The 25,058-nt window shown below is 35.0% G+C and overlaps 1 protein-coding gene across 4 annotated transcripts; it reads right to left on the bottom strand.

The window, feature by feature from the left end:
- Nucleotides 1-4,613: 4,613 nt before the first annotated feature.
- Nucleotides 4,614-20,707, bottom strand: LOC126696914 (mediator of RNA polymerase II transcription subunit 12). 4 transcript variants are annotated; one of them, XM_050393672.1, is made up of 14 exons: nt 20,454-20,707; nt 20,192-20,293; nt 18,617-18,811; nt 17,361-17,420; nt 16,992-17,097; nt 16,176-16,244; nt 15,957-16,010; nt 15,664-15,771; nt 14,659-14,808; nt 14,214-14,561; nt 11,703-14,053; nt 7,944-10,544; nt 6,719-7,052; nt 4,614-5,439 (listed from the first exon to the last, which is right to left on the bottom strand). In XM_050393672.1, the coding sequence occupies exons 3-14, from the start codon at nt 18,742-18,744 to the stop codon at nt 4,981-4,983; spliced, it is 6,768 nt and encodes a 2,255-aa protein (XP_050249629.1). In that variant the 5' UTR covers nt 18,745-18,811; nt 20,192-20,293; nt 20,454-20,707; the 3' UTR covers nt 4,614-4,980. The 4 variants fall into 4 exon arrangements, with proteins under 4 accessions (XP_050249629.1, XP_050249630.1, XP_050249628.1 ...); XM_050393673.1 differs by having other exon boundaries at nt 20,192-20,249; XM_050393671.1 differs by lacking the exon at nt 20,192-20,293.
- Nucleotides 20,708-25,058: the final 4,351 nt, after the last annotated feature.

Below are 25,058 nucleotides of genomic sequence, written 5' to 3'. Positions count from 1 at the left end.
TTTAAGGTATTTTCAAATTAAATCCTGAATATTTAAATATAATAGCATCCATGCCATAATTTCAATTTTTTTTTTCTTTTGCAATCTAGATCCTCTAGTCCCTAGCATGCCTGTATTAATTAATTAAAAATAATGAAAACTGAAGTAAATTGTACATTTGAGATTTTTTTTTTAATATCTTTGCACTAAATAACCCATCAAGAAAACACCAAGTGGTATTTTAGCATTAAAATTATATATATATTATACATTTTTGGTGCCCGAATAGGTGGAAGTACAATTTTCATGAATTTTTACAATAATTGGTTAACAAAGACTCGAAAAGGGTTCAGATTTCAACAATATTAAAATTGAAATTGAAATTGACACAATTAAAACTCCAGGATTTAATACAAGGACAGATTTCTGGGGTTTATTACATAATTACCTCTTCTTCTTTTCTTTTCTTCTTTTCTTTTTTTTTTCCCACCTTATTTTCACATCAGGTTCATTTACATCCAAAGCAGTACATATCTAAATCCTGATGCTCTAAAGGGAGCTCAGAAATTTTGTCAAAAATATTCACGTGAAATGATATGATATCTCCGAATCTAACTGAGAATTGCATGATAGATTTATTTATTCCCAAGCTTCTCAAGTAGGACATTTCATTGAAATATCCTACTAATCCAAAGTATAAGATAACCAGAAGCATATAATAAAATAGAAACATTGAAAATTCTCTGCTAATCCACTTGTCCAAACAAATGAAAACAGGAAAACAGCACCAATTATAAGTTTAAGCACTTTGTATATTAGCAATCCATGACAACAAATTAAGGCTTCTCAACTCTTCACGTTCACTCATTTTTTTGGAGAGATCTTCACGATCAAATTTGACATTTTTAAAGGAGAAACAATAACTGGAAGTCAACTTTTGCAATATAGTATCTTATAATAGCTAATAGAATATTGCACCTTATCTTCACATTACACAGAAATATGAAAGTGGGTTACCACTACTTTTCTCAAACATCAATCAATGAATCACTCCAGAGTCCAGAGCTTATGGACGCCAAACCCATCTTTTGAGCTCTCACTAAGAAAGTTCAAGGACATCATACGATGCATACTTAAACAGATGTTACACTTAGGATTATGCAGACTGAATGTAATTAGAATGAACACAATACTATCATTTAGAAAATCTGCCAATGGATTCAATAATTGAAGTATTGAACATTTGATTTTTATGGAATCACGAGTGAATAATTCACATCAAGTAGAGAATTCCATCCTTCGGCCTTTTCTCACCCAACCTGGTTGGGAAAATGGTATTGAAAAATAATACCATACTATTTCTATCACTCGTATTAGCTTACCCTGCTAAAATAACCAAGTATAAAAATTATGGGGCGAGTTTTCACATCTTACATATTTTAGGATAAATGAATCATTAAGCCCAAGGCTCTTGTTATACTTCAGTTCCAACTGATCAGATCACTACAGATAAAACTCTGCCTAGTTACCAATTTAAAATATTTTCTGCTTTCTTGCACTAGAAAGCACCTTATATAGTTTGCATCCAAATGAACTGTCATCATCAGATTTTACTCCACATCCAGTGGAAGGCATATTACACACGAAAGATACAATGCTACCAATGTAGTGAATACACCTTTTGTGAAATGCAAGTCAATCCAAAGGGACTTAATAAGAGGACTAGACTAGAGTGGAAGTGACTCTTCAACATGGACGCATCAAGAAGAATTGGATTGGTCTGACTCCTCTCTATAACCCACACGTAGGTTAATCTTAAGATACATGTGAGACAAAGGCTGCACATGCCCACAGGGAGGGAGAGGAGGAAAAGGATATATATCTCACATAATTGGTTGTATCCTGCAAAGTTATTTTCCAATTCTTTTCACAATTAAAATTTTCGACCATGCAACTTTAAAAAGAATTGAGTGCCTCAACGCTGGAGCACAGCGCACACATTTGTGATCAGGCAAGCAAATATTCTCATGTGACAAAACAAACAAACAAACAAACAAACCATAAGTAGTCTAAGGAGCAAAAAGACTGCTGAAAAAATAGGAGTATGGAAAGCTTGCTTAAGTAATTTACTCTGCATACAAAAATTTTACAATGTTCTCAGTTCTTTCTGATAAGATTACTTATTCAACAAGGCATGCAAAACTTTCATAATCATACACACTATTCATTTGTCAGTGTCAACCAACTGCAATGACAGTGAACGATGGTCACAAGAACATTCTTTAAAAAAAAGGCTAAAAATTTCAAATGCAATACAATCTATTGCTCTTTCCTGTGCAATCAAAAATGCATAGCATCATATTACAATAATTAAAATGAAACTACCACGGCATATCTCCACCTTTAAACCCAGAAGAAATCAACCCACCGATTAGAAATGTCTTGAGCACTTCAATTGGACTCAAATAGTTTTTTATTTTTTTATTTTTATTTTTTTTCCCCTATTAAGTGAAGCATTTTCCTAAAAAAAAGGCAACAAATTATTCGCTGCGGATTCATGTGCAAGAATAGAAATCCATAAAAAAAACACTAAAGTACCCAACAACAATCTCCAAGCAAAAGAACTGGTTTAATTATGTACTCCACTACAGAATTATAGACTAGATAACTGCACGTGTCATCAGAACCCGGTCAGACTGAAGTTCAGAGAAGAAACAGCTCCCAAGTTTTGGGGATGAAAGTTTAGAGCAGTATGGCTGTGGAGCCATGAGTTCTATCATCCTATGCACTACATTAACATAGATATATTGTTCCAAAAACAAACAGAATCAAATAGAAAAGAGATTACATACCAAAAATGAGGAATAAAGACAATTTCACCTCAGGAACTTTATTACAAAAGAATTTCTTGGTAAGTATTGCCAAAACATTGAATCCAAAATAAATGACAACTAATAACTTGCCAGTATCATTTCAAGATTATTCACTTCAGACAACTGGAGAAGTTCAACATACCTGGAATCTCTAAAATAATTAAATAATGCAGCATTTTGAGCGCTCTATTTAAATTAACAGCCTAAAACTGACTTCCAGCCCAGCCCAACCCTCTGCAGACCCTTATAGTTGAAAAGCAGAAATTGAACAAGTCTATAGATGCCTGATAATAATGGACAGAAAATAACAATGATATTGTCTTACCACAAGTCATTCTTACAGAAGAAATTGACAACACACAGTGTATTCCTCTACAAAGTGATACATTGCTTCATCAAAAACAATACATACACAGTAACAACATGTGCATCATTTACCAAAGTTGATACTCTGTAGATTCAATTATGAATTCGAACCATAGCTAGTTCAAAAGCACATCACAGCACACAAGTTCTAGGATATGTTAAATACACCTAACCCACAGGCACGCACCACTTTCCCCTCCAACCACCACCACCAAGGAGATATAATGCTAAAAAAAAAATAAAAGTTATTTTACATGATTGCTTTATGAAGGCCAAAAGAAATGTAAAGCTCAGCCCAACCCTCCACAGACCCTTATAGTTGAAAAGCAGAATTGAACAACTCTACAGATGCCTGATAATACCGGACAGTAAATAACAATGATATTGTCTTACCACAAGTCATTCTTAACGAAGAAATTTACTACAGTGTATTCCTCTACAAAGTGATTCATTACTTCCATCAAAACTATCCATACACAGTCACAACATGTGCATCATCCACCAAAGTTGATACTCCGTAGATTCAATTATGAATTCAAACTATAGCTAGTTCAAATGAACATCACAGCACACAAGTTCTAGGATATGATAAATACACCTAACCCACAGGCACGCGCCACTTTCCCCTCCAACCACCACCAAGGAGAAATAATGCTTAAAACAAATAATAAAAGTAATTTTACATGATTGCTTTAGGAAGGCCAAATAAACGTAAAGCCCAGACAATAGCCTGAGACAACAGCAATAATGAGGTCACATCAAGAACTACTGGAACAATGAAATCAAGTTCAAATCCTGATGTCAGAAATTACAGCATTACATGTTCCAAAAAAGAAAATTCAGCAAGTTCATCCTTAGTGTTTTCAATTCTCCTAGATGCATCCACAGATTGGCATTTCACTTCTTTGAATACTCCATCAAAATTTGTTTTGAACAAAAGCAAGCATATGAAGAATTTGTCCCATAAATATTATCCACTTTGAAAAGGCCCAGATATTAAGAAACAAGCATCTACCTTTTTTTTTTTTTTTTTTACATATATTTGATGCTTTCATTACCTCAACATAATTAATGTGAAGCCGGGGCATTTTGAGGGAGTAAACAAATTAACTTCAATTTTGACAATAGGAAAAACATTTTGGGATTTCCATAGAAGGAAAGGGGGGACTATCCTTATGGGAAGGAGAGAAAATGCAAACCCAAGCATATGCACACCAGCATGCATGCATTCACACAATATTTGTTTATATATAGGTTTGCATGGTTCATGTGTGTGAATATGTAATAAGCATATGTACGTACATATACATAACATGTGTGGCTGTATATGACTATATACGTACATATATTTTAGAGAGAGAGATAGAGGCAACCAGAAATTGATAAGCATGGAACAGCTACAAATCATTCTTGCGATATTTTACTCAGATCAATTGGTAATGTGAACAATTATCTCTATATATACAACAACCCTCCAAACTGCATCCGGAAGTGCACAGTCCAGATAGGGGCGACAAAAGGGTTAGCAGTCAAGCGAGCCCGAGACTCGGTCAGATGGGCCGCATGAGAACATTATCTTCACATTTCTGTAACAAGGACCCCACCAACCCCAAAAAAATATCCCTCTCAACAGCTCCCTTCACCATTAAGGCAAGAAGGGCAACAGTAATCTTGATGCCCATTATGAATAATAAATGAGAACCTCAAATTACCTGCGGAGGGGTCCACTCAGGAGCCAAATCAAGAATGAAGTTAACTTATATCAGCTATCCTCATCCACAGCACCAATGTAGGTGAGGTCAGTCCGCCTCACTCTTACAGCACCCTTAAGCCAGCTGGATGCTCGAAGATTAGCATGGTCACCACCACTGCCTATCACGGCAGTATTACTCGAAGATGGCCCAGATCCTGCACCATCTTCCAGGAGAGTCCATGGGTCAATTTCCATATCATGATCCAGCTGTGATGGCAATAACTTGGACTTCGCTGATGCATTAGTTGCAGTTCGTGTCAAAGGAACCATATTCCTCTGAGGTGGGCTTAAATGTCCCGAGTAAACCCCAGGAATGGAGATGCTGGGTTGAAGAGAAGCAAGAGAAGCAACTGGAACAGATGGTAGCTGACAAGAAACAAAGCATCGGACAGAAGGAAGAAGAATGGGCATTGCAGTTTGAATTCGCAACCGAATTGTGTCAGGCAGTTGCATCCGACATAAGTCATTCTGCATAAGTTGATAATAATTACACAGTAAGGCAACCATGTCTCCATTAACAATTTCATCATTATAATATATGAGCATTAAGGTCTGAGAAATTAAGTGTAAGAAATTTGAAGATAAGGAGAGAAAGAAAAGGAAAAGAAAGAAAGAAAGAAAGAATTGAACTTCTGCACATATATACCCATTATTTCTAGCTCAACCTCCCAATTAGGCATTAAGGATTCCTTTTTGAGTAAATTAGAGATTTTATTAATAAGTGCAATAATATTCATTATCATGTTAAAGTGTGACAGATGATCCAGGGGCTTTTAGAGCTTTAATTTTTTGTAACAATGAATTTGTAATTTACACAGGATTTCAAGTAATAAAGTATATATAAAAACATTTATTAATACATTTGGGCATTTTATTACTTGTCTTTTACATTTTATTCATTTTGCGTTTATATATTTAATTTGGAGGGATAAATCTTTAGATGTTACCAGGTTAGCATGGAGGTGGATTTCAAACCCTGGCTGCCAGTACTGCGAGCAGAACCATGAATTTTCACTCTTTTGTGTGTGCACGCGTATGTTTTTTTTTTTTTTTTTTTTGGGGGGGGGGGGGGATTTTAATATGAAAAATACAATTACATATGTGCACACACATGCATAGATGGACACATATAGGCTTGCTTAAATGTGAGTGAAAATATCAATACATAAATGTGTAAATATATACTGAGCTTCTTAATTGTATATCCTCCTTTCGGTATAATGCACTAAAAGATAGAACTTTTATGTTGTTGAAATAAGACACTCTTAACCTTTTTTTTCCCCCTCCAATTTGGCACAAAGAATTTGATACTGTAACAGATAGAACCCCTTCTGTTAAAAATCAGTCAATTTGCTAACAATGAATTATGGTGTTATTGCAATGGTAAATTATGGTGTTAAAAATCCTTCAATTTACTAACAGAAAATTATGGTTTTAATCGTCTGTCAATTTGCTTCATATAAGATTGTATGAATTTCAATAGAAAATTGTCATAAAAATTATAACTTAAAAGGAATCACAAGTGAGTTTCCTATTACTGTAGGTATGCATCAAGGATCAGCATTAAGTCCATATCTCTTTGCACTAGTGATGGATGAGCTCACAAAATCGAACCAAAAGCTCCTTTGGTGTATGATTTTTGCAGATGATATAGTTTTAGGGGATGAAACTAGAAGTAGGGTTAATGCAAAGTTATACATTAAAGCAAGCACATTAAAATTGAATAGCAAGCAGATAGAGATCAAACCTGCAGACTCTCTGCTACTTCTCGATCAAATCCAGAAGATTCTTTGGTAAATTCGCTGCTCGACTTGGAAGCAGGCTTTGACCTAAGCCAAGTCGGCCGGCAACCACTCAACAACCCATGCAAAACCAACAATAATCGATCAAAGAGACTTTCGCCTGACAAATCTGCAAAGGCAGAAAAAGAAGCTTCTGCAGGAGACTCCATCTCCCTCATAGATGGATAACCCTGAAGGGGATATACTGAAAGGTCGGCATCTTCATACACAACCCGATTTCCAAGGAGACGAAGTATTATGGAAGCAAGCAACTGCCTATTACCCCGCCCGGAAGGTTCCCTGACAAGTCCAATATATGAAACTTAGCTTAATCATGTATGCGCTCTTTCATTCTCTTATGATACTATACAGATTGGATCATGCAACCTCATCATTTTAGCAAGCAGTGCACTAAACTAATATAAAATAAGCAAACACATCTTTCCTTCTTTCTTCTGGGTTATGAAATTTGACAGGGTGGCATTTGTTTGACAACAAACACACAACATTAAGAAAAGAAGAGTTTCAAAAACACATAATTGCCCACTGCTTTTTCTTCTATTGGTGAAAGTTACACAAAGCCCAATGGGTCTTAATCCCACAACCTCATCCTCCACCCCATTCTTTATGGAGGGAGGAAGTGCCTATTGAGCTAGACCTCATTGGCATAATTGCCAACATCATAAAAATGAAACTCATTTGGCAATCAGGACATAATGAAACCATAACCATCAACATTTACAAGAGGTCCTATATTAGAAATGAGGGAACATAATAATTACTTCTGAAATTTAAAGGTAAAAATCAACCTCATTGGATCACTAAATGAATGAGAATAGGAACATGAAGAAGGAGGTTAGATGTACATAAGGAAAAACAGAATTGTTTGAAGGAATACGAGGATAACAAAGAAAAATGGCCATTTGGTAGAGATCAATAAATGGGATTGGCTAAATTCTCTTACTGAGACAAAATACATGGGTAAATAGAAAATTAACTTAAAAGTACTTAGCCAAATAGAATAATCCGAACACAACTGATGAGAGAAGAATGATAAAAAAAAAGTAACTTATATAACAAGTGAGGTTTATGTGAACAAGTTATACTGGAAAAGATTAGGGGTAGCAACAAACTACACAGGCAATGCAAGAAGTTTCTAAAATAAAGATTAAGAAGTCCTTGTATAATTACCCATCTCCACAAATGATAGGAAGAAATCTCAGGAGCAACTGCAAGCGCAACGTCATAGAAGCTCGCAGAGCTGCAGGAGAGGGCGGAGCAGAATCAGCTGTGCTTGTAGAACGTCTAGCTAATCCAGGACTGCCACCTCTCACAGCTTTGCGATTATTTCCTTTGTTTGATGGTCCTTCAATTCCAGGAGTTGTTCCTGCCTGCTTACTTGCCCCACGAGTAACACCATTTATTAGTTGTTCAATAGTATTCAACTGCTTAATCATCTCGCTTGCAAAGGAATTCCGTGATTCATCAGAGCTTCGATCTATGCAAGGAAGAAGCAATTCGATGAGAGCCCTCTCAGTAACTTGTTGCTGACTGACATTGGAACATTCAGTGTCCAATGTTTGAGTAGACCCTTTCACATACTTTTTCGAGTCCATCCCCTCTTCAACAACTTCCCCTTCTTCAAGAGAGGTGACATCAGATTTCTTCTTGTCCCCTCCCCTCTTTGGTACTGGATCAGAACCAAAATTACACCAGCCCCAAGGCTTCCAAAACTGGGCCTTCGTTGAAAGACCTTCACTCTCAGCAATATTAAAAAGCCTTTGTCTGATTGTTTTGCGACCAAAAAGAACATCCGAGCCTTTCAGGAACCATTTAGCCTGTAGCAACATTGAATCATCCAGTGATTGTCCAAAAAGATGAACAACCTCTGCATAAAGGGGCGCAGCATCAGGTCTGACCAGTAATCTTGTGAGGATGATTTGAATAAAATTGTTCTCATTTTCAGAAGCATTAGCTTTTTCAGAAGTAGGCCAGGACAACCGTATAGCATCCACTAAGGACTTATCATGGTTCTCAAGATTTTCAATGAGGGCCTGTTCTTTCAAAAGAAGCCTGAGCTCCACCCACTGCCAATGAAATTTTGCTGGTTGCAGGGTATCCAAAACATGTACAAGCTTATCCATAAGCTTTTCCTTCTCCAGATATTGGACTCTAGCTTCACCCTGCCCAGAAATTCGACTCCCATCATCCAGTTTAAATACAGATTGTGGCATTTTACAGTCAATAATGGCATTTAGAAAAAGCCTTGCACGGAGAGGAACAAAGGCCATTGATTTCAAATGCATATCTGAACCATTCAACTCTAGCATGGCTGCAAATTCAGCATCACAAACATCCGTGGCAACAAGATTATAGAAATCCTGACTATCTCTGAAACATATATCTCGAAAAGGCAAGTGTTTTATGGCATCACCTATGGCCATCATTAAAGATTGATATAATTGGTTAATTTCTTCACGGGCTGCAAGGTTTGTGTTCAGAATGAATGGCCGCCACAAAACAAAGGCGAATATTGAATAGGCAGGTGGAAAGACCAAACTAAGAGGGAGCATTCGCTGCATCCTTGAAAGTGCCACTATGGATGGTTCACCCAAGAGTTCCACAATCAATCCGTCAGAAACAGTTCTACAGTTTCCAACAAGCAGCCTAAACCAATGCACATAAACTTCAACCAAGTTATCCACCTTCAAAGCGCCCATTGAACGGGCATTTCCATTTGAATTGGATCTTGTATTCCTTACAAATTGAATTACATCCAATCCTTCCTTTAAACGGAACACAGTAACCATTCTCTCCAGGCTAGTAACCCCATGAATAACCGCCCCAACCACAAGTGCAGAAACAGCAGCTGCAACTTTTGTTCCTCGTCCAATAACGACCTTTGCAGAATTGTTCAAACTGTCATTAGACATATTCGTATTGGATTCAGGAGCTTCAGAAGATAACTGAAACTGAGTGCGAGATGCCTTTCCAGGAGCAAAAGCTCCGGCAAGAGCAGAAGAAGCTTCTGTTGCAAGAGCAATCTCAAATACACGGCTTTGTCGCTCTCCAAGAGCTTCCTTAAGCAGGCATAGGCAAGTTATATGGATGCGTAAAATGTGTCTGGCAAAATTTGATGAAAATGTTGCAGATGAAAAATTTGTATAATTACTGCCTGTAAAATCTGGCATTTTCGCAATAGTTGGCCCAATATTATGAACAATGGCATGAACCGCAGAAGAGACCAATGAGGGGTCTCCTTCTTGAGCAGCACCTCCAGTCTGCCTAATGCAGTCCATTATTCCCATAATTATTTGTTGAGCCACCTGATTTCCGTCATCCCATTTTTCAACAGCAGGAACTTTTGTTGTACCAGTAGCAAAATGTTTTCTCTCTTTACCCAAAAAATAGTTTAAAGTTTCATCAATATGTCGTTGCACTATATCTCTCATGCTCATACCCACTCTTGAAAATCGGCCACCACCTAACTTCTGACGGAAAAAATCATCAAGATCTTCAACTCCTGCTGGTACACCAAGTGGAAACCCTATATCTCCATCCGCTGATCGTTCAAGTTCAGAAATAAGTCTCTTATCATATGTCGTTTTGAAATTTTTATCCCATTCTATGACACTACCCACTTTGCTATATTTCTTCAACAGATATCGAGCATACGCAAGGGCTGCTGAACCTGAAACTCTTCCATTTGAGGCCATTACTGCTGCAGCACGATGCATCGCGGCTGACAAGGCTTCAGGAATAAGATCCATTGCAATAAGCACATTCTCATACCTGAACCAAATCTAAGTGTTAGGCATTTAAGACAAGCTAAATTGGAATTGAATCAGCACAGTGATACTATAGACAAGACATGCACAGATGAAAAGGAAAAGAATATGCATAGGAGAACCGCATGTTTCTAGAAGAAATTCACAAGTGGCTCAATAAAACCTGGATCATTAATCTCTCTAGGTGTGCCATGTGCAACAATAAACTGGAGTAGAAGAAAATTTTTTAGATAAATTCATGGAAGACAAACTTTGAGGAACATAAATTCATGGAAGACAAACTTTGGGAAACAAGTTCCTCATAAAGCTAAGAACAAAAAAATAGTTTTCTGGATCATGAGAGATGTTTTCCCTGGAGATTTTTATTATTATTATTATTATTATCATTGGTAAACTACACATGCACCTAATGGGTCTTAAACCCATGACCTCACCCTCCAACCAATTATTATGGGAGAAATACCAGCTTTTCCTGGAAAATAAATAAGTTGCCTTGATCTGCAGATAACTAATAAAAGAGATAGTTTGAAAAGCATGACCTGCAGATTGGTGACATATATAACAGGTACATAAACTTTGTCAAAAATGGCACCAAAAATGTCTCCCCAGTGCTGTAAGTTGTAAAATTCAGATGGTTGCAAAAAAAAAAACAAACGACATCCAATGAGAGCAGCAATTTAAGATATAATTTAACTGTGACACAAATTGGTAAATTACACAAGCACCAGGTTGGTGTTGAACCGACCTTGATTTTACTGCCCCAGAGGAGGGTTGGGGGGTGACGTGTCATTTAATCTAGAGTTAGTTGCCCACAAAAAGTTGAGCGCAGACAGACAGGCATATGTAACATTCTGTTTCATCTAGCAGATCTAAAGGGAGGAAAAGGTAACCAAAGACATTGGACATTGATTAAGTGTGAAACCAGGAGGCAATGACTGTTACGAAGAAAAGAAAGACAGGAAAAGGCTAATGCTACATAAGAAATAAATGCTCAGCAGATTGCAGATTTAATCAAATTCACAGCAGATTAAAGAAACAAAATAGCAAGGTAACAATGCTATATAGTTTATTAGATAAAATAATAATAAAAAAGAGGAAAAGAAATTAAAATGCCAGAAATGAAAAAGCTATTAGATTTAACTGAAAAAATTTGAGATTGCACCTTCTGAGGGATGATAACAAAAATGACTCCCCTACTTTACACACTTGGTTGTCCACATTCCTTGTCAGCATCACAACATTCCTCCCAGAACTGACGGTAGAATTGGAGCTACTGAGCACCTTTGGAAACAACCAAAGGAGAAATTTGACCGCCAAAACTAAATCATTAGTAGCATCCATCAAATACAGTAAAGCAGACAGTTCATCCTCGCCAAGCTTCCACCTTATAGAGCTCCTATCATCAACAGGAGTGAAAGGCCTGCCAAACTGGCCAGCCTTGCCTACAGTCTTTTCAGTTTCTTCAACAAGCTGCTTCACAATAGTCATCAACCAAACCGTAACGGTCCCCTTCTCTCCAAAACGCAGTTTCTTTAATGTTTTTCCAATAGCAACAATATCTCTGCAATTGTTTGATCTGATTCCATCAATTGACTTAGGAGTCTCTCCTTCCAATCCAGATTTATGGTGAGGGCAATTTACCCTATTATCACATACATGACTTGTAGATGCTCCCTGGCTACCCTCAATCCTAGCAGTTGCTAATTGAGCAAGACTCTGAGTTTTACGAACAGTCTTCTGCCGGGTCCTGGAGACTGATTTGCTCAACTTAAGTGGAGGTTCAACTTTAAAGGACTCCAAGGATTTAGGCCCCTTCCTCATCCACCAAGTATCCTCATCATCCGAAGGAATTGGTGAATGTACTTGAAGGTAAGAGCTCCTTTCCTCATTTAATTTTTGCCTCTTTGCCCTTCTACATTCTTCACACCCAGGTGTACCTTCCACCAGATCCACTTTGTTGTTAAGCAACCCAAAAGGCCTCTTGACACTCCCTTGAGATTCATCGAGTCCTGTATCTGTGGATGAAGATGAACTGTTTGGGAGCTGCAACAGTACCATGATTGCCATCTTCAGTTCCTCAACATCAAAATCATTTTTGGCATTCTTGACAGGCAATACATAGGACGATGACTGAGCAGTTTTCCACTGATCAATGGAAGCTGGGGAAGCAACATCTTTCCCAGGGATTGGCTTTTGAGTTGATATATTTGCAGCATTTGAATTTTTCTGTTGATCACAGAACAGCCCTCGAAGTACAAGGCGACGTTCATTTGAGTAGACTTGAATGGCCTCCAAGAGATTTGGCCCCTCAGCAATCCTCGCTTCTTCCAAAGCATCACGCAAAAAGAGCGCAGGCAACTGCTTCAAGACTCTATAATGTCTCTTCCGCCTCTCAAGCTCAACCACAGGTCCATTCATATCCACAACTCCACTTACAATCAGCTGCCTCACATATGCCAGGGGGTAAAATATGCCAGCACGTATGAGTTCCACTATGAGTAGCTGAAGGCGCTTGCTACCTTCTCCATAGTGTACATCATGCTGATCAATCCAACACACTAAGATATCATGTAATGGACCAGGGCTCTCAAATAGATCTGAATTTACACTTCTTCCATCCAAACTTTTTAAATTATTTTTAGTTTCAAAGCTACCAACTCCAAGGGAGCTCTCACTCTTGCCTCGAGATGAACTTTGCAAATCTCCTATCTTCAGCTTTATAATTCGAATTGCAATATATAATTGACAAAAATCTTTTCTGCCTGTGAACTTCAGGTTATGAGGCGGAGCAGTCCGAAAATCCCTGAAATCACATGTTGCCCACTCACAAAGGAAAAATACAGAACAAACAAATGACAAACTCACATTCCCAATCCACTTCAACGATGATCTCAAGCATGGGCTTACTTCTGCAATCCAACCTTCAGCAATAGCACTGTCAAAATGATCTTCAAACAGAAACTTACAAGCCCCTCTGACATCTCCAAGCACAAGAGATTTATCCAAGATCTGTACAGCTTTTGCTAGACTATGAACTGGATAGCCAGGACTTGCAGCTTTTGCAAGAGCATCAGCACGTTTCTGAATTGAGGAAACAACATGATCAAAGGCCAAGGATTGATATTGAGTATCAAGAAATTTACTTTTGAACATAGAAGCAGCTTCTGCAGAACAAATTTTAATCTTTTCTACATCCCCACATATCTTTGATATGAGATTCCCATCATTTACTGCATGAGATTTCACACAGGGTGGTAAGGGAAAGCAGTCCAATGCAACAAATGTATCAGGTACAGCCAGTATCAAATACCGAAGCATCTCAACCAGTGCAGAGGTTGTATATGCCTTCCGCGAATTATCTACTAGATCTGATCCACCAGGAGAAGGCTCCTGAATGAAACGAAGAGCTACTCCAGCAAGACTTCGTACATAAGTTTGAGATAAAATAACAGTTTCTAAAGCACCATATATAATAGGCAACAGCAACTGCAAAATCTCAAGTGTTTCTTTTTCCTGAAGAGAAAAAATATGAAATTAAAACCATAGAGAATGGAACCTCATGTACTTACAAAGGATACCAAAAGGTTTTATCCATCTTTTTAAGAGCACATTAATTCTGTTTTAATCTTTAAAAAAAATAAATAATAAAAAAAGGTAAGAGCAAAAACAGTACCTGTAGTTGACATAGAACCCAATCAATGATAAGAGAGGGAAGAAGTATCCCTTCTGCATGGTGCCATTGCAATAGACGTGATACATACCACCATTTAAAATGTAGGGAAGGCTCCTCACCATCAAGGACTGCTGATGCTGGATCACTCCTATGCTGTAGAGACCCAGCATAAGACACTTGTGGTGATCGATCTCTGCTGTGTGGATTAGAATGAGATTTATTTCTTGAGAAAAATTCATCCAAGAGATATTGCAAATAATCAATAACATCTTTTGTCCAGAGCTCAGTGCGGGTAAACTGAGCTTTGTCAGGCGCCCCCGAAGAGATACTTGTAGAACCAGGCCGAACCTGCAAAATACAACCATAATCTGCTACCTTCCAATATTAAAAATAGCCAAAAAAACGATTGATTAACCTGTGGGTACAAGTGTTCACACATTCATACCTGATTAAGATATGTTACTTTAATAAACCAAGTTGCTCTCAGTAACGGAACATTATTTCTAATTAAAATTTCAAAGAGTGATCTCCTCCCATTTCCATGAGGGACATGATCAGCCAAAGAACGTAATCGTTTGTGTGGTTGTGATAGACCCTGCAATATATATATATATATATATTAGGAAGGAAAACGAAAAGGAAGTCAGTGTCAAAGAATTATTAAGTTAAAATTCTGATATGTACATTTTTTGTCAGTAAAAAATCTAAGCACATTCAGAAATGCTCAACAGAGACAATAAAGTTGAGATGCTTTATCATAGGTAGCCACTTCACTGGTAGTCGCTTTTTAAGTATATAAATCACTTTCAAGAAGAAAAAAAATAAAATAAAAAAACTACAGCAAATGTCGAATCCTAGCAATCAAGTGAGGAGACTGGGCATCTAAACTTTATGGTGCTACCCATTCCCTTAACGTGCCACACACAGATCTCATCTCACCATTTCTAATAGCATTCAACATCCCATATAAGAACTTATAATTCCCATAAAGTCAAGCATATCACTTATCAAAAAAAAAAAAAAAAAATTCTTAACCATATCTAATCAAGAAACATAGCACTGCAGTATTTATATTAGTTAGTAATGTCCAAGAGTACTAACGTAACAGAGACTACACTGAATCACCATATGGCCAAAAACTGACAAGTGCTATATGGTAGCCTTTTCTGCTCCCCTAAAAGCATATCTTATTTACCAAAAAGTTGGCAACTGGGAAAACACATAGGCTTCTAGGCTAGGAAATACAACAAAGGACTATTAGCATCTCTCTTGGCTATTGGAGTAAAAATCTTACATACATTTTCCAACTAATGATAATAAATGTTTCTTTTTTTGGGTAGGTAACTAATGGTAATAAATGTAATTAATCAACCGGGAAAAAAAGGAATTAAAGTGTCATCAATCATTATGGTACAGGCACAATGGTATTGAAGAAAAATAGAAGACATACCTCAATCCATTTCTTCTTGAAGTCTTCACCGCATGGTCTTTGTTCAGGAAAGACACCAGGTTTAGTTAATTGTGAACCAGAAAGAGGCACATCATAAACCTGACCAGCCTGTCATAGTAAGAAAAACATATAGCATCAAATTTCATAATAAGATTTCAAAACCTGAAAACCCCTAATAGGCAAGACTGAAGCCACTAAAAAATGCACATGGGTTTAAATGCACACAAACAGCAAAAAGGTTTAAATCTATTGTTCGCTAAATGCCAATAACAGTTGAGAAAATAGTTCATCACCTTCCGCTTTTGTGCACGAGATTCATTGATAGCCCTAAGGCGTTTCCTGATTGCCTGCAAAGAAAAGCAAATAATCACAAATCATTTAGCACCATGATCATTTTTCCAGAAAGGAATCTCTATTTTTTTCCACTTTTGGGAAAGTATGAGAAAGGAATCAAACATGAAGATAAAGAAGTTTGAGATAATTTGAAGAATAGTAACAAAACAGATTACTACCTCTTTGCACTTGATGATAATAGGCTTAGAGAAAGCTTGAAACTGAGTCAATGAGGTCTCTCTAATTTCCTAACACACTCAACAAGTTAAACCAAGTTAGATAATAACCACCAAAGGAGAATACAGAAGAGTTGAGTTTGTTGCACTGATATGCTTCAATGCAATCTTCTTAAAGGAAGTTTATTCAACATTCAATACCTGCATATCAATACTATTCCAAGGCTTTTAACCATACAAAAAATTTTCAATAATCTTTTTTTTTTATAAGTAAAATAATCTCTATATTCTTTTTTTATTTTAATAATTCAATAGTTGGGAATCTATACACTTTTTTTTTTTTAATAATTCAATAGTTGGAAGTGGAGGGGATCCCAGGATGTCTCCATAAGTATTTCAAAAACCTTATATCATTATATGTCAACTGACTACTGCATTGATAATGTAACCAAAAATTCAGAAATATAAATGCTGGTTGGTGGTTTTCTACGGGAATGTTTGTTTTAGCTTAAAATCCCAGCTTTTTTTGCACTGCCAGCTTATGTATAGCTTTTTAAAGCTTCACTTTCACCAAGTACAACTATAATATTACACAGCTTATAAAAATAAACTCATAGTGAAAAAGGGTAATGAAAATAAACTCATAGTGAAAAAGGGTAATGAAAATAAACTCATCCAAATACACTCTAAATTCATAATGACCAAACTATTGATATTTAAGTAATGCATTCACAATTCAAAATATAGAAGTAACCTCCACATGTATACATACTCCCTCTTGGAGAATTAATTTAATGTATTAATCAGATAATAATGTACCTCAATTCCCTCAATAGTCTCCCTGTAACCAGCTTGCACATAGTCTTTGGTGAGAGTCTCCTCGGGACAATTTGGAGTTTGAGGGTGATAGTCAGGAGGCCCAAGTCTGAGATTAAAAGAGTGACAAAATTATAAAATGAGATAAGAACTATAGCACCATTAGAATAGCTCTAAATGCAAAACATCAGAACAAACAGCAAGTTGTATACTTTTTAGTTCACTGTTTCAATGAAATGCAAACAAAGGAGACTAAAATGCATAAGAAATTGAAATACAACATTACTCTGTGTACAATCCAAAACAGTTTACGAAAAGGGCAAAACAGGAAAAAACAACAAAACGAAGATGCAATTCTGTTGCAAAGATTACCGAGAATTTAAAGGCTCTTTATCACACTTCAACTTGTATGCAGTCAGTTGAGAGGACCGCCTACACAAAATGTCAAATGATAATATCATAACTATTTGTTAAAAGAATAATTTGATAAATACATTACAAAAAAAATAAATAAAAAAACTCTACTAGAACAATCTAGTCTGTGTTAGATCAGGAATTAAAGATATTCTATGAAAGTGTAAAGAATGATTAAAACGATTGGGAAAGGTTTTCCTGATGAGAAAAAAGGACCCTGCATTGCGTCAGACATAAAAGACCTTTTTGGTAATTCTTTTACTTGTTTGGCTAGTCAGGAAGGAAGGTTAGAAAAGCATAAAGTTTATAGGATATGATGTGCAGAGTCATTATACCTAATGGAGAACCCATGGCAGGGCAGGAATAGTCAAACTTTTGATGGTATCAAGTTTCTCTTAATAGGATTAAACCCTCTACTCTTGAACCCGCTAGTTGATATGATGGCTACATCTAAGGCTCTTGATTCCTTTCTCTTTTCTTTTTTTCTTTTTTTGGGATAAATAAGGCTCTTGATTCCTTTCTTCCTCTATTTTTTTCCTCTTTTTCTGGTTTTTTCCTATAGGTTCCTCTTGTTTACTTCCAGTCCATTAGAGTTTTTCCCATTTCCACTTTTCAATTAATTTTCTCACTTACAAAAGGAACAGTAGGATACCAAGTGTACAAAATTTGCCACACAGCTAGTGCATCACCATCAACAAACAAAGCTCTAAATTGCAGAATCTAGTCCCACAAAGATTTCTAAAAAAATGGTCATACAAAGTATTGATAGAAAAGAAAGACAAAGATTAGAGAACAAGTTCCTGATTCAAAGTATTCCACTAATTTCCATACTTCATCACTTATGGTGCAGTAAGAAACAAAGGAAATGCATAAATGCAATTACCACTACCATGTGATATTAAAAAAAAGGAAATGCACAACAATAAAGAATGCCATAATTTCTAGAAAAATCAATTGGTAAATTGTATCAAAAGACAATTAATTATGATAACAAAGTGAGCAGGCATGGGACACTAAATAACCTACTCTCCGAATCTGAACGGCAAGCTATTAATTGGAATCTAATCATAGCATACACTAGAAAGGATATGGTCATAATAATGCTAAATTGAAAACTAAATATAAACAATGAGTGGGGTGGAAGTAGACAGTACAGTTGTTCATTATCTGCAAAAAAGAGCATGAGAAGACGGGTTTTTATGGAACCCATTTACCTAGAATTCAGGGAAAAATTAGTTGGCAATGAAGATGAATCAGCTCGGGCAGTCTCCCTAGCTGATGGCCCACCTATTGCACTGTTATTAACTGCACTAGTGCAGCTGGCAGCATGATACCTTTGCATTTCTCCCAACTATCACCGGCATACTGCCCCCAGCATCAAGCCGCTATTAGAAGTTGTGAAAGCTAAACTGCATTCCAAAAACATGTTCACTAGAGTATGTCTAACCAAAGGAATTTACCACATAATTCATATAGTCGAATAATATACCAAAATCATTAACAATTTAGGGAATAAAGTTAGATGCCAAACAAAGGGGTTCTAACATATGACCTCAAACATATAATCAATGAATAATGAACTTTATCAACTTCTTCAGAATACAAGTCAAACCACAAAAACTGCATTGATCTTAAGCACCGAATCTATGAAACCCAGTCTGTGTAACACAAATGTGTTAAATTGAATGTGTACCACCAGACCTATTAGCATTAGTGCTAGAATGTGTGTGTAAAACATCACACAGCTGGGGAAAAGAATGTATGGTAAAACATAGAGCTAAAACTAGATAGTTGCATAACCAAGATATCCATAAATGCAGGAACTTTCTTGTTTGCTATATGTTGCTTCAGTTTATTGTTAAAGTTGCCTAAATTTAAGATAGCATGTCAAATGGTGTTTTGGAGGGAAACTTACAATTTTGAACTCTAAATTGCTGGTGGTTTAAATATCAGGAAAGACATATAAATGAAGCGTTGCACTCTCTTATAAGCATGAACCAGAAATTTTCCCTTTGGAGATGCAACACTTAAAAATTTTACCCATAAACAACAAAGATAATGAACTCCTGGCTTAACCAGTCAAAGTTACTAACTTCTAGATCACCTTACCCCCCATCTGGAAAACAAATAAATAAGAAAAGAAAAACACAACCCAATATTTGGAGTAGACAAAACTTGAGATTTCAAACATGTAAACGAACGAACATTTTGAAACCTAAGCAAATTATAAAGAGTAACATTCTCGAAACTAATCACTCCTGCCCAAATGTAAAATCCTTCATCACCCAACAATTTCAAGAAGCTTACTAATAGTAGTTTGGAGTTGCTAATAATAAAATGATAAAACATATAAAACCAAGTAAAATATTCAATCCTAGTAGTTGCCAATGTCAATAATCATAATTTTATAGTTCAAAACTTTGCACTAAAAATTAAGCACAGCCCTAGAGTTTGGAGCTTCTGTGAATCAAATTTCAAGCTCAATACGAACACAGCAATAGAATTTCATTAACAGATCAAATCTAAGCACCCATCTACCAAACTACTTTGAATTTTGAACTTTTCTAGCCAAACCTAATCACCCAAGTAGCTCAAACAAGTTCAAAATCCCCCACCAAAAAAAAAAAAGCAACTAATAACTGTTACAAGAAAAAATAAAAACCCAACAATACACCAATCTACTAAATACCCTAAAAATTTTCAAACTCAATCTAAATTTCTTAATCAAATTAACCATTAAAAAATTAAAGTTCGCAGCACAAAATATTCAAATCTAATAGAAAACACACCATGATTTTGAAGCAGAGAAACCAGAGCTAGGGTTTTGACAGAATTCCAATTCCTATTCTGGGGAAACACGAAGCGTAGTGAACTACAAGGGGGGATTGGGGCTTTGTAGAGAAAGAAAATAGCAGAGCTAGGGTTTTGATGGCAATATCGTAAAAAGAGGGGAAATGTTTGGGACAGAATGGGAATAAACAAAAACCCAAAAAAAAAAAAAAAATCCACACAAAAAAAAACAAAACAATATCGCGATTCGGATAGGCGTACCTCTGAGAGATTTGGGAATCGAAGTAAGAGAGAGAGAGAATTGTAAGAAAGAAAGAAAAAATTTTAGCTTTGTAGAGAGAGAAAGAAAGATATAGATTTAGAGAGAGAAACACAGAAAAAAGAAGGAGAAGAAGAGTCGAAGCGTCTCGGGGTTTGAGGGGCTTTGACTCGCCTTAAAGCTTTTTTGTTGGGTTGCTGATGACGATGACGACGATACATTCACCTCTGTTTATTGTTGTTGTTTGTTGTTGCTTCTTGTGTGCTTTATTAGAATAAATTTTACACCCAAGATCATTACAAATTTTTATTTTTATTTTTATGTATGTGTAACTAATTTGTTTTCTCTGTTTTGCCCTCGTTTATTATCTAAAAACTTAGGTGTGGACATGATTTTTTGAGGGACTGAATTGTCATATTGGGTTGGTGTTACGATTGATCCTGGTCTTTACTACGGTATGGTGTGTATGTTTGATGAGCATTAATTGCGATTGCGATTTTTTTTTTTTTTTTTTTTTTGGACAGGAAAATTTTAAAAAAATGACGGGAATTTTACAGATTTAGTACCTGGTTTTTGTTAGATCTAAAAGAAACAACATTAATGGGATCATGGATTCATGCACTTTCTTTCACCCACATGTTGACATACTGTCTACGTGTTGAGAGCATGAAATTTCTAAACAATGGAAAAACTTTATCCCACAGTTACCTAAAATGGAAATGCACTAATTCCTTTTTTTTTTTTAGGGAAAGGATGTGCTTATATTTTTATAACGGTTTGTTTTGTTTAAAAGAATAAGATGTGTAATCATACAATCATCTTTATAAAAAAAAGTATTTTTAAAAATTGTGCATTAGCTGAAAGTAAAATAAATTACTAGTATTTTAATGATAACCAAATGCATTTGGGAATTGTTAAAAAAAAAAAACGTGTTACTTGTCTACTTTTTTTATAATGCAAATAATGTAGCTTTTAACTTCTTTTTTTTAAATAAAATAAACTAACAAAATGACAAAGTTTGGCTAAAAATTTGATTATAGCCTAAAAGTTATCACTCTACTCAATATCTTTTTATTTTTTTTTTTTTAGAAAGTTTTAACCTATGACGTCCGCTCTTAATGATACCTCTTTATCATCATACCAAACACCAATCAATTTTTTATGTAAGCGAGGATTGAACCTCAAATCTCTTATTCAACCATCAAAGGTTTTATCAGTTGAACTAATTAGAACCCACCACTCAATATCTTTTTATTTGACGTAAATTTTAACAAATTTATTATTAGATTACATTTTCTTTTTATATCCTCCATAATTACAAAATTTCCAGAATATCAAATATCAATAAGCGAGGATTGAACCTTAAATCTTTTATTCAACCATCAAAAGTTTTACCAATTGAACTAATTAGAACCTACCACTCAATATCTTTTTATTTGACGTAAATTTTAACAAATTATTATTGGATTACATTTTGTTTTTATATCCTCCATAATTTCAAAATTTCCAGAATATCAAATATCAATAACTATGTCACAAGGGCAGCGTTACTACTGCTTTCGGGGGTTCAAATGAACCCCCTAACTCGATAAAAAAATTATATGTATAGAATATTATTTTATTAGTTTAATTTACCTTTAAAATATTTTTGTATACCCTAGCTTAAATTTTGCACACTTTGACATAAATCAATTCAACCTAAAACTAAACAACACAAATCAATATATCCCAAAACAAACCAATAACATAAATCATAGATCTATCTCTCATGGATCTCTTTTCTCTATTTGGCTATTAGCATCTCTGACTTTAAAGAGTAAATAGTGAGTGTTTGTGAGTTATAAGTGTATCTTTTTTTATATTATAAATTTATATATTATTTGTATGAGTGTGTGTGTTTGACACTAATTGTGTGCGCTATTTATTTATTTATTTTTGTTATAATGTTATTTTTGTGAATGTGTGTGTATAATATAAATATAATATAACTTTATATAATTTAATATCTAAGAAATATAGAGGGTTTGTTACTTGTGTGTGTATTATTATCATGTGATAATAACATTTTGTTATAAAATTGGTGATTAAAAATGTAGTAAAGTTAGTGATTATTCAAACATTTGATTGGTTAAATAGACACATATTATATTATTTATATATATTTATGGATGAGTGTGGCTCTTTGGGTCAATAATTAATACAATGCACGGGAGTTGAATTTTGTCATTCAGTTTAAAATATTTTTATAAAACAATGACAAATTAATAGATAACGACAATTGCATAAAAATACAAAATTCTATACAAACTTTATAAAAATGGTCACATCTACCCACATTAACAATAGATAATGAAAACTCATAATGATTTCAAAATATTAAAACTTGTAGAAAAAAAAAATAAAATGTCATGTATTTGTGTGATTTTTTTTTTTTGGGTCGATAACTCAATATATTCAAGTTATTTTTTTATTAAATTTTGTTTAATTTAAGTTTCTTAATGACTCTCCTGAAAAGAAATTATGGAGCCGTCATCGCTATGTTATCAATCAAATATTTAAATTTCAAGTTTTTATAGTATAAAATTTTACCTAAAAAATTAGTTTATGAATCAAATAGTAAATAATATCCAATTGATACAAAATTTGATATGTGTCTATTGCATAAAGAATATGTAATTCAACGATTAGATTTTCAAAATTTGTAACCATGTTAATTTTTATAGTTGTAACCTTAGACTACAACTAAATTTGTAACCAAACTTGTCTATATAAAAATTACCAAAAACTATATATTTTGATAAACACTATGCAAATAAGGTACTATAAATGAATAATTCCTAAATACATTTAGCCAATAATGCGACCAATTTTAGAACTCAGCTCATTTGACATTAAAAGGTTTCGTGTTACAGTGAGTAAATCTGGATTTTTTAAAAAAATAACTATAAATCCGAAACAATTTTATTAGTTGGGCAACTTTCCAAACTATTTGCATTTCTAACAAATCGAGTCTAATAGACTCGATTTTGCCCTTTAAAAATACACTTGGAAATCGAGTGTGAGACACTCGATTTTCAAACTCGAGTGTCTCACACTCGATTTCCAAGCGTATTTTCAAAGGGCAAAATCGAGTCTATTAGACTCGATTTGTTAGAAATGCAAATAATTTGAAAAGTTGCCTAACTAATAAAATAGTTTGAAAGATTTAGTTATTTTTTAAAAAAATCCAGTAAATCTCTTTCCAAACTAATATTTTGCAAAATTGCAGTCCCCGTATTTCACTATTTCTTGCAAGTATGACAAGTAAAGCAACTGCAGCAATTTTTGTATGGTCAACATCACGAAACCAACTTTCCACTTCAACTTAACATTGAAATTACTCTTTCCATGTTTAGGCTATCAAATACAACCTCATCCGTATTTAATCTGTACTATATTCCATTCTATGGTGAGCACCATCATGAGTTTTCCCCATACCTCACTGTTGTTTAGAACTTCAAGAAGCTATCTTGCTTTTCATTGGCATATAAGTATTGATGTAAACGTTTCTCAAAAAAGAAAACAAAGGGTATTGATGTAAATGTCCCATAACAACCTTACCTATTGTTAATAATCCTCAGTGTTCGGGATGCCAAAGTCGGCACGGAATTGTGAAACATTACTTGAGTTTAATCCTAGTAGCATCTTCCACAACTTCAAGTGCAAAGGCCAAATAGATGTGAATGGTTTTTTTTTTTTTTTTTTCCAAACAAAGAGGAAACAGATACATCATGGAGAAGAGCTTGTTCAATAAAATAAGGAGTCTCTCTTCTAACCAAATAGAAAAATCATCGTGCCTAAAGCATGTCTAGCTAACAAATGAATTGGCTTATTCCCTTGACGACGAACATGAGATATTTCAACCCTTCTAACCTCTTGCATGGAGTTGCGAATACTCGAAACTATAGCAGATTGAAATATGTGAATTTAAGTTATCTCCCAAAACCTTATGATCTGTTTGAATTGAGGGGGAGGAAGGGGAAGTAGAATAGATTGAACTCAAAATTAACCTATTTTCAGTCAACTCTACTTTACTTCCCTTCACTCCCCATCTTTCTCCCCTCAATCCAAACAGGCCCCTAGTGATTGAAAGAGAATCCCCTTCAAGAATAAACTCATGATTAAAAATGGAGGAGTTTGAAATTTTTAACCAAAAGAATACGGTAAAGGTTAACAAAAATTGTTTTTTGAAAAGGTGGGAGTTGCAAATGCGTTAACAAACGAGCTAGTTGAAAAAAAAAAAATATATATATATATATACACACACACACACACCATGCACACCAAGCAAGAGTTACTTTATTGAGCACTAGCAATAGTGAAGCTAAATAGCTATATTGCTATTTTAACTTCACCAAAATATAAAAATTGCTCTACAATAGTATAGGCATAGTTAAAGATTTTAGCTTCAAAGCTACAGTACGTAGCTATTTTTGGCTGCGTACTGTAACTTGAAGCTAAAAAAAAAGTATTTTTTTATTACACTTCTCTCTCTTCTCTCATTAAACAAACATTTCCTATTTTTTTCTCTTTCTCTCTCTCTCTCCGGCTTCTCTTCTTTCTTCTTT

Source organism: Quercus robur, chromosome 8 (genome assembly GCF_932294415.1).
Source record: "Quercus robur chromosome 8, dhQueRobu3.1, whole genome shotgun sequence".
Classification (NCBI taxonomy): domain Eukaryota; kingdom Viridiplantae; phylum Streptophyta; class Magnoliopsida; order Fagales; family Fagaceae; genus Quercus; species Quercus robur.
This window is presented reverse-complemented; position numbering and strand designations above follow the sequence as displayed.

What these genes read in the sequence shown, in the direction of transcription:
- LOC126696914 (XM_050393672.1), bottom strand. Translation starts at nt 18,744, where the DNA reads ATGCAAAGGTATCATGCTGCCAGCTGCACTAGTGCAGTTAATAACAGT. An exon ending in AATTTTTCCCTGAATTCTAG is followed by an intron (nt 17,421 to 18,616) that starts GTAAATGGGTTC and finishes CATTTTGTGTAG; the next exon opens with GCGGTCCTCTCAACTGACTG. An exon ending in AAAGAGCCTTTAAATTCTCG is followed by an intron (nt 17,098 to 17,360) that starts GTAATCTTTGCA and finishes TTTTAATCTCAG; the next exon opens with ACTTGGGCCTCCTGACTATC.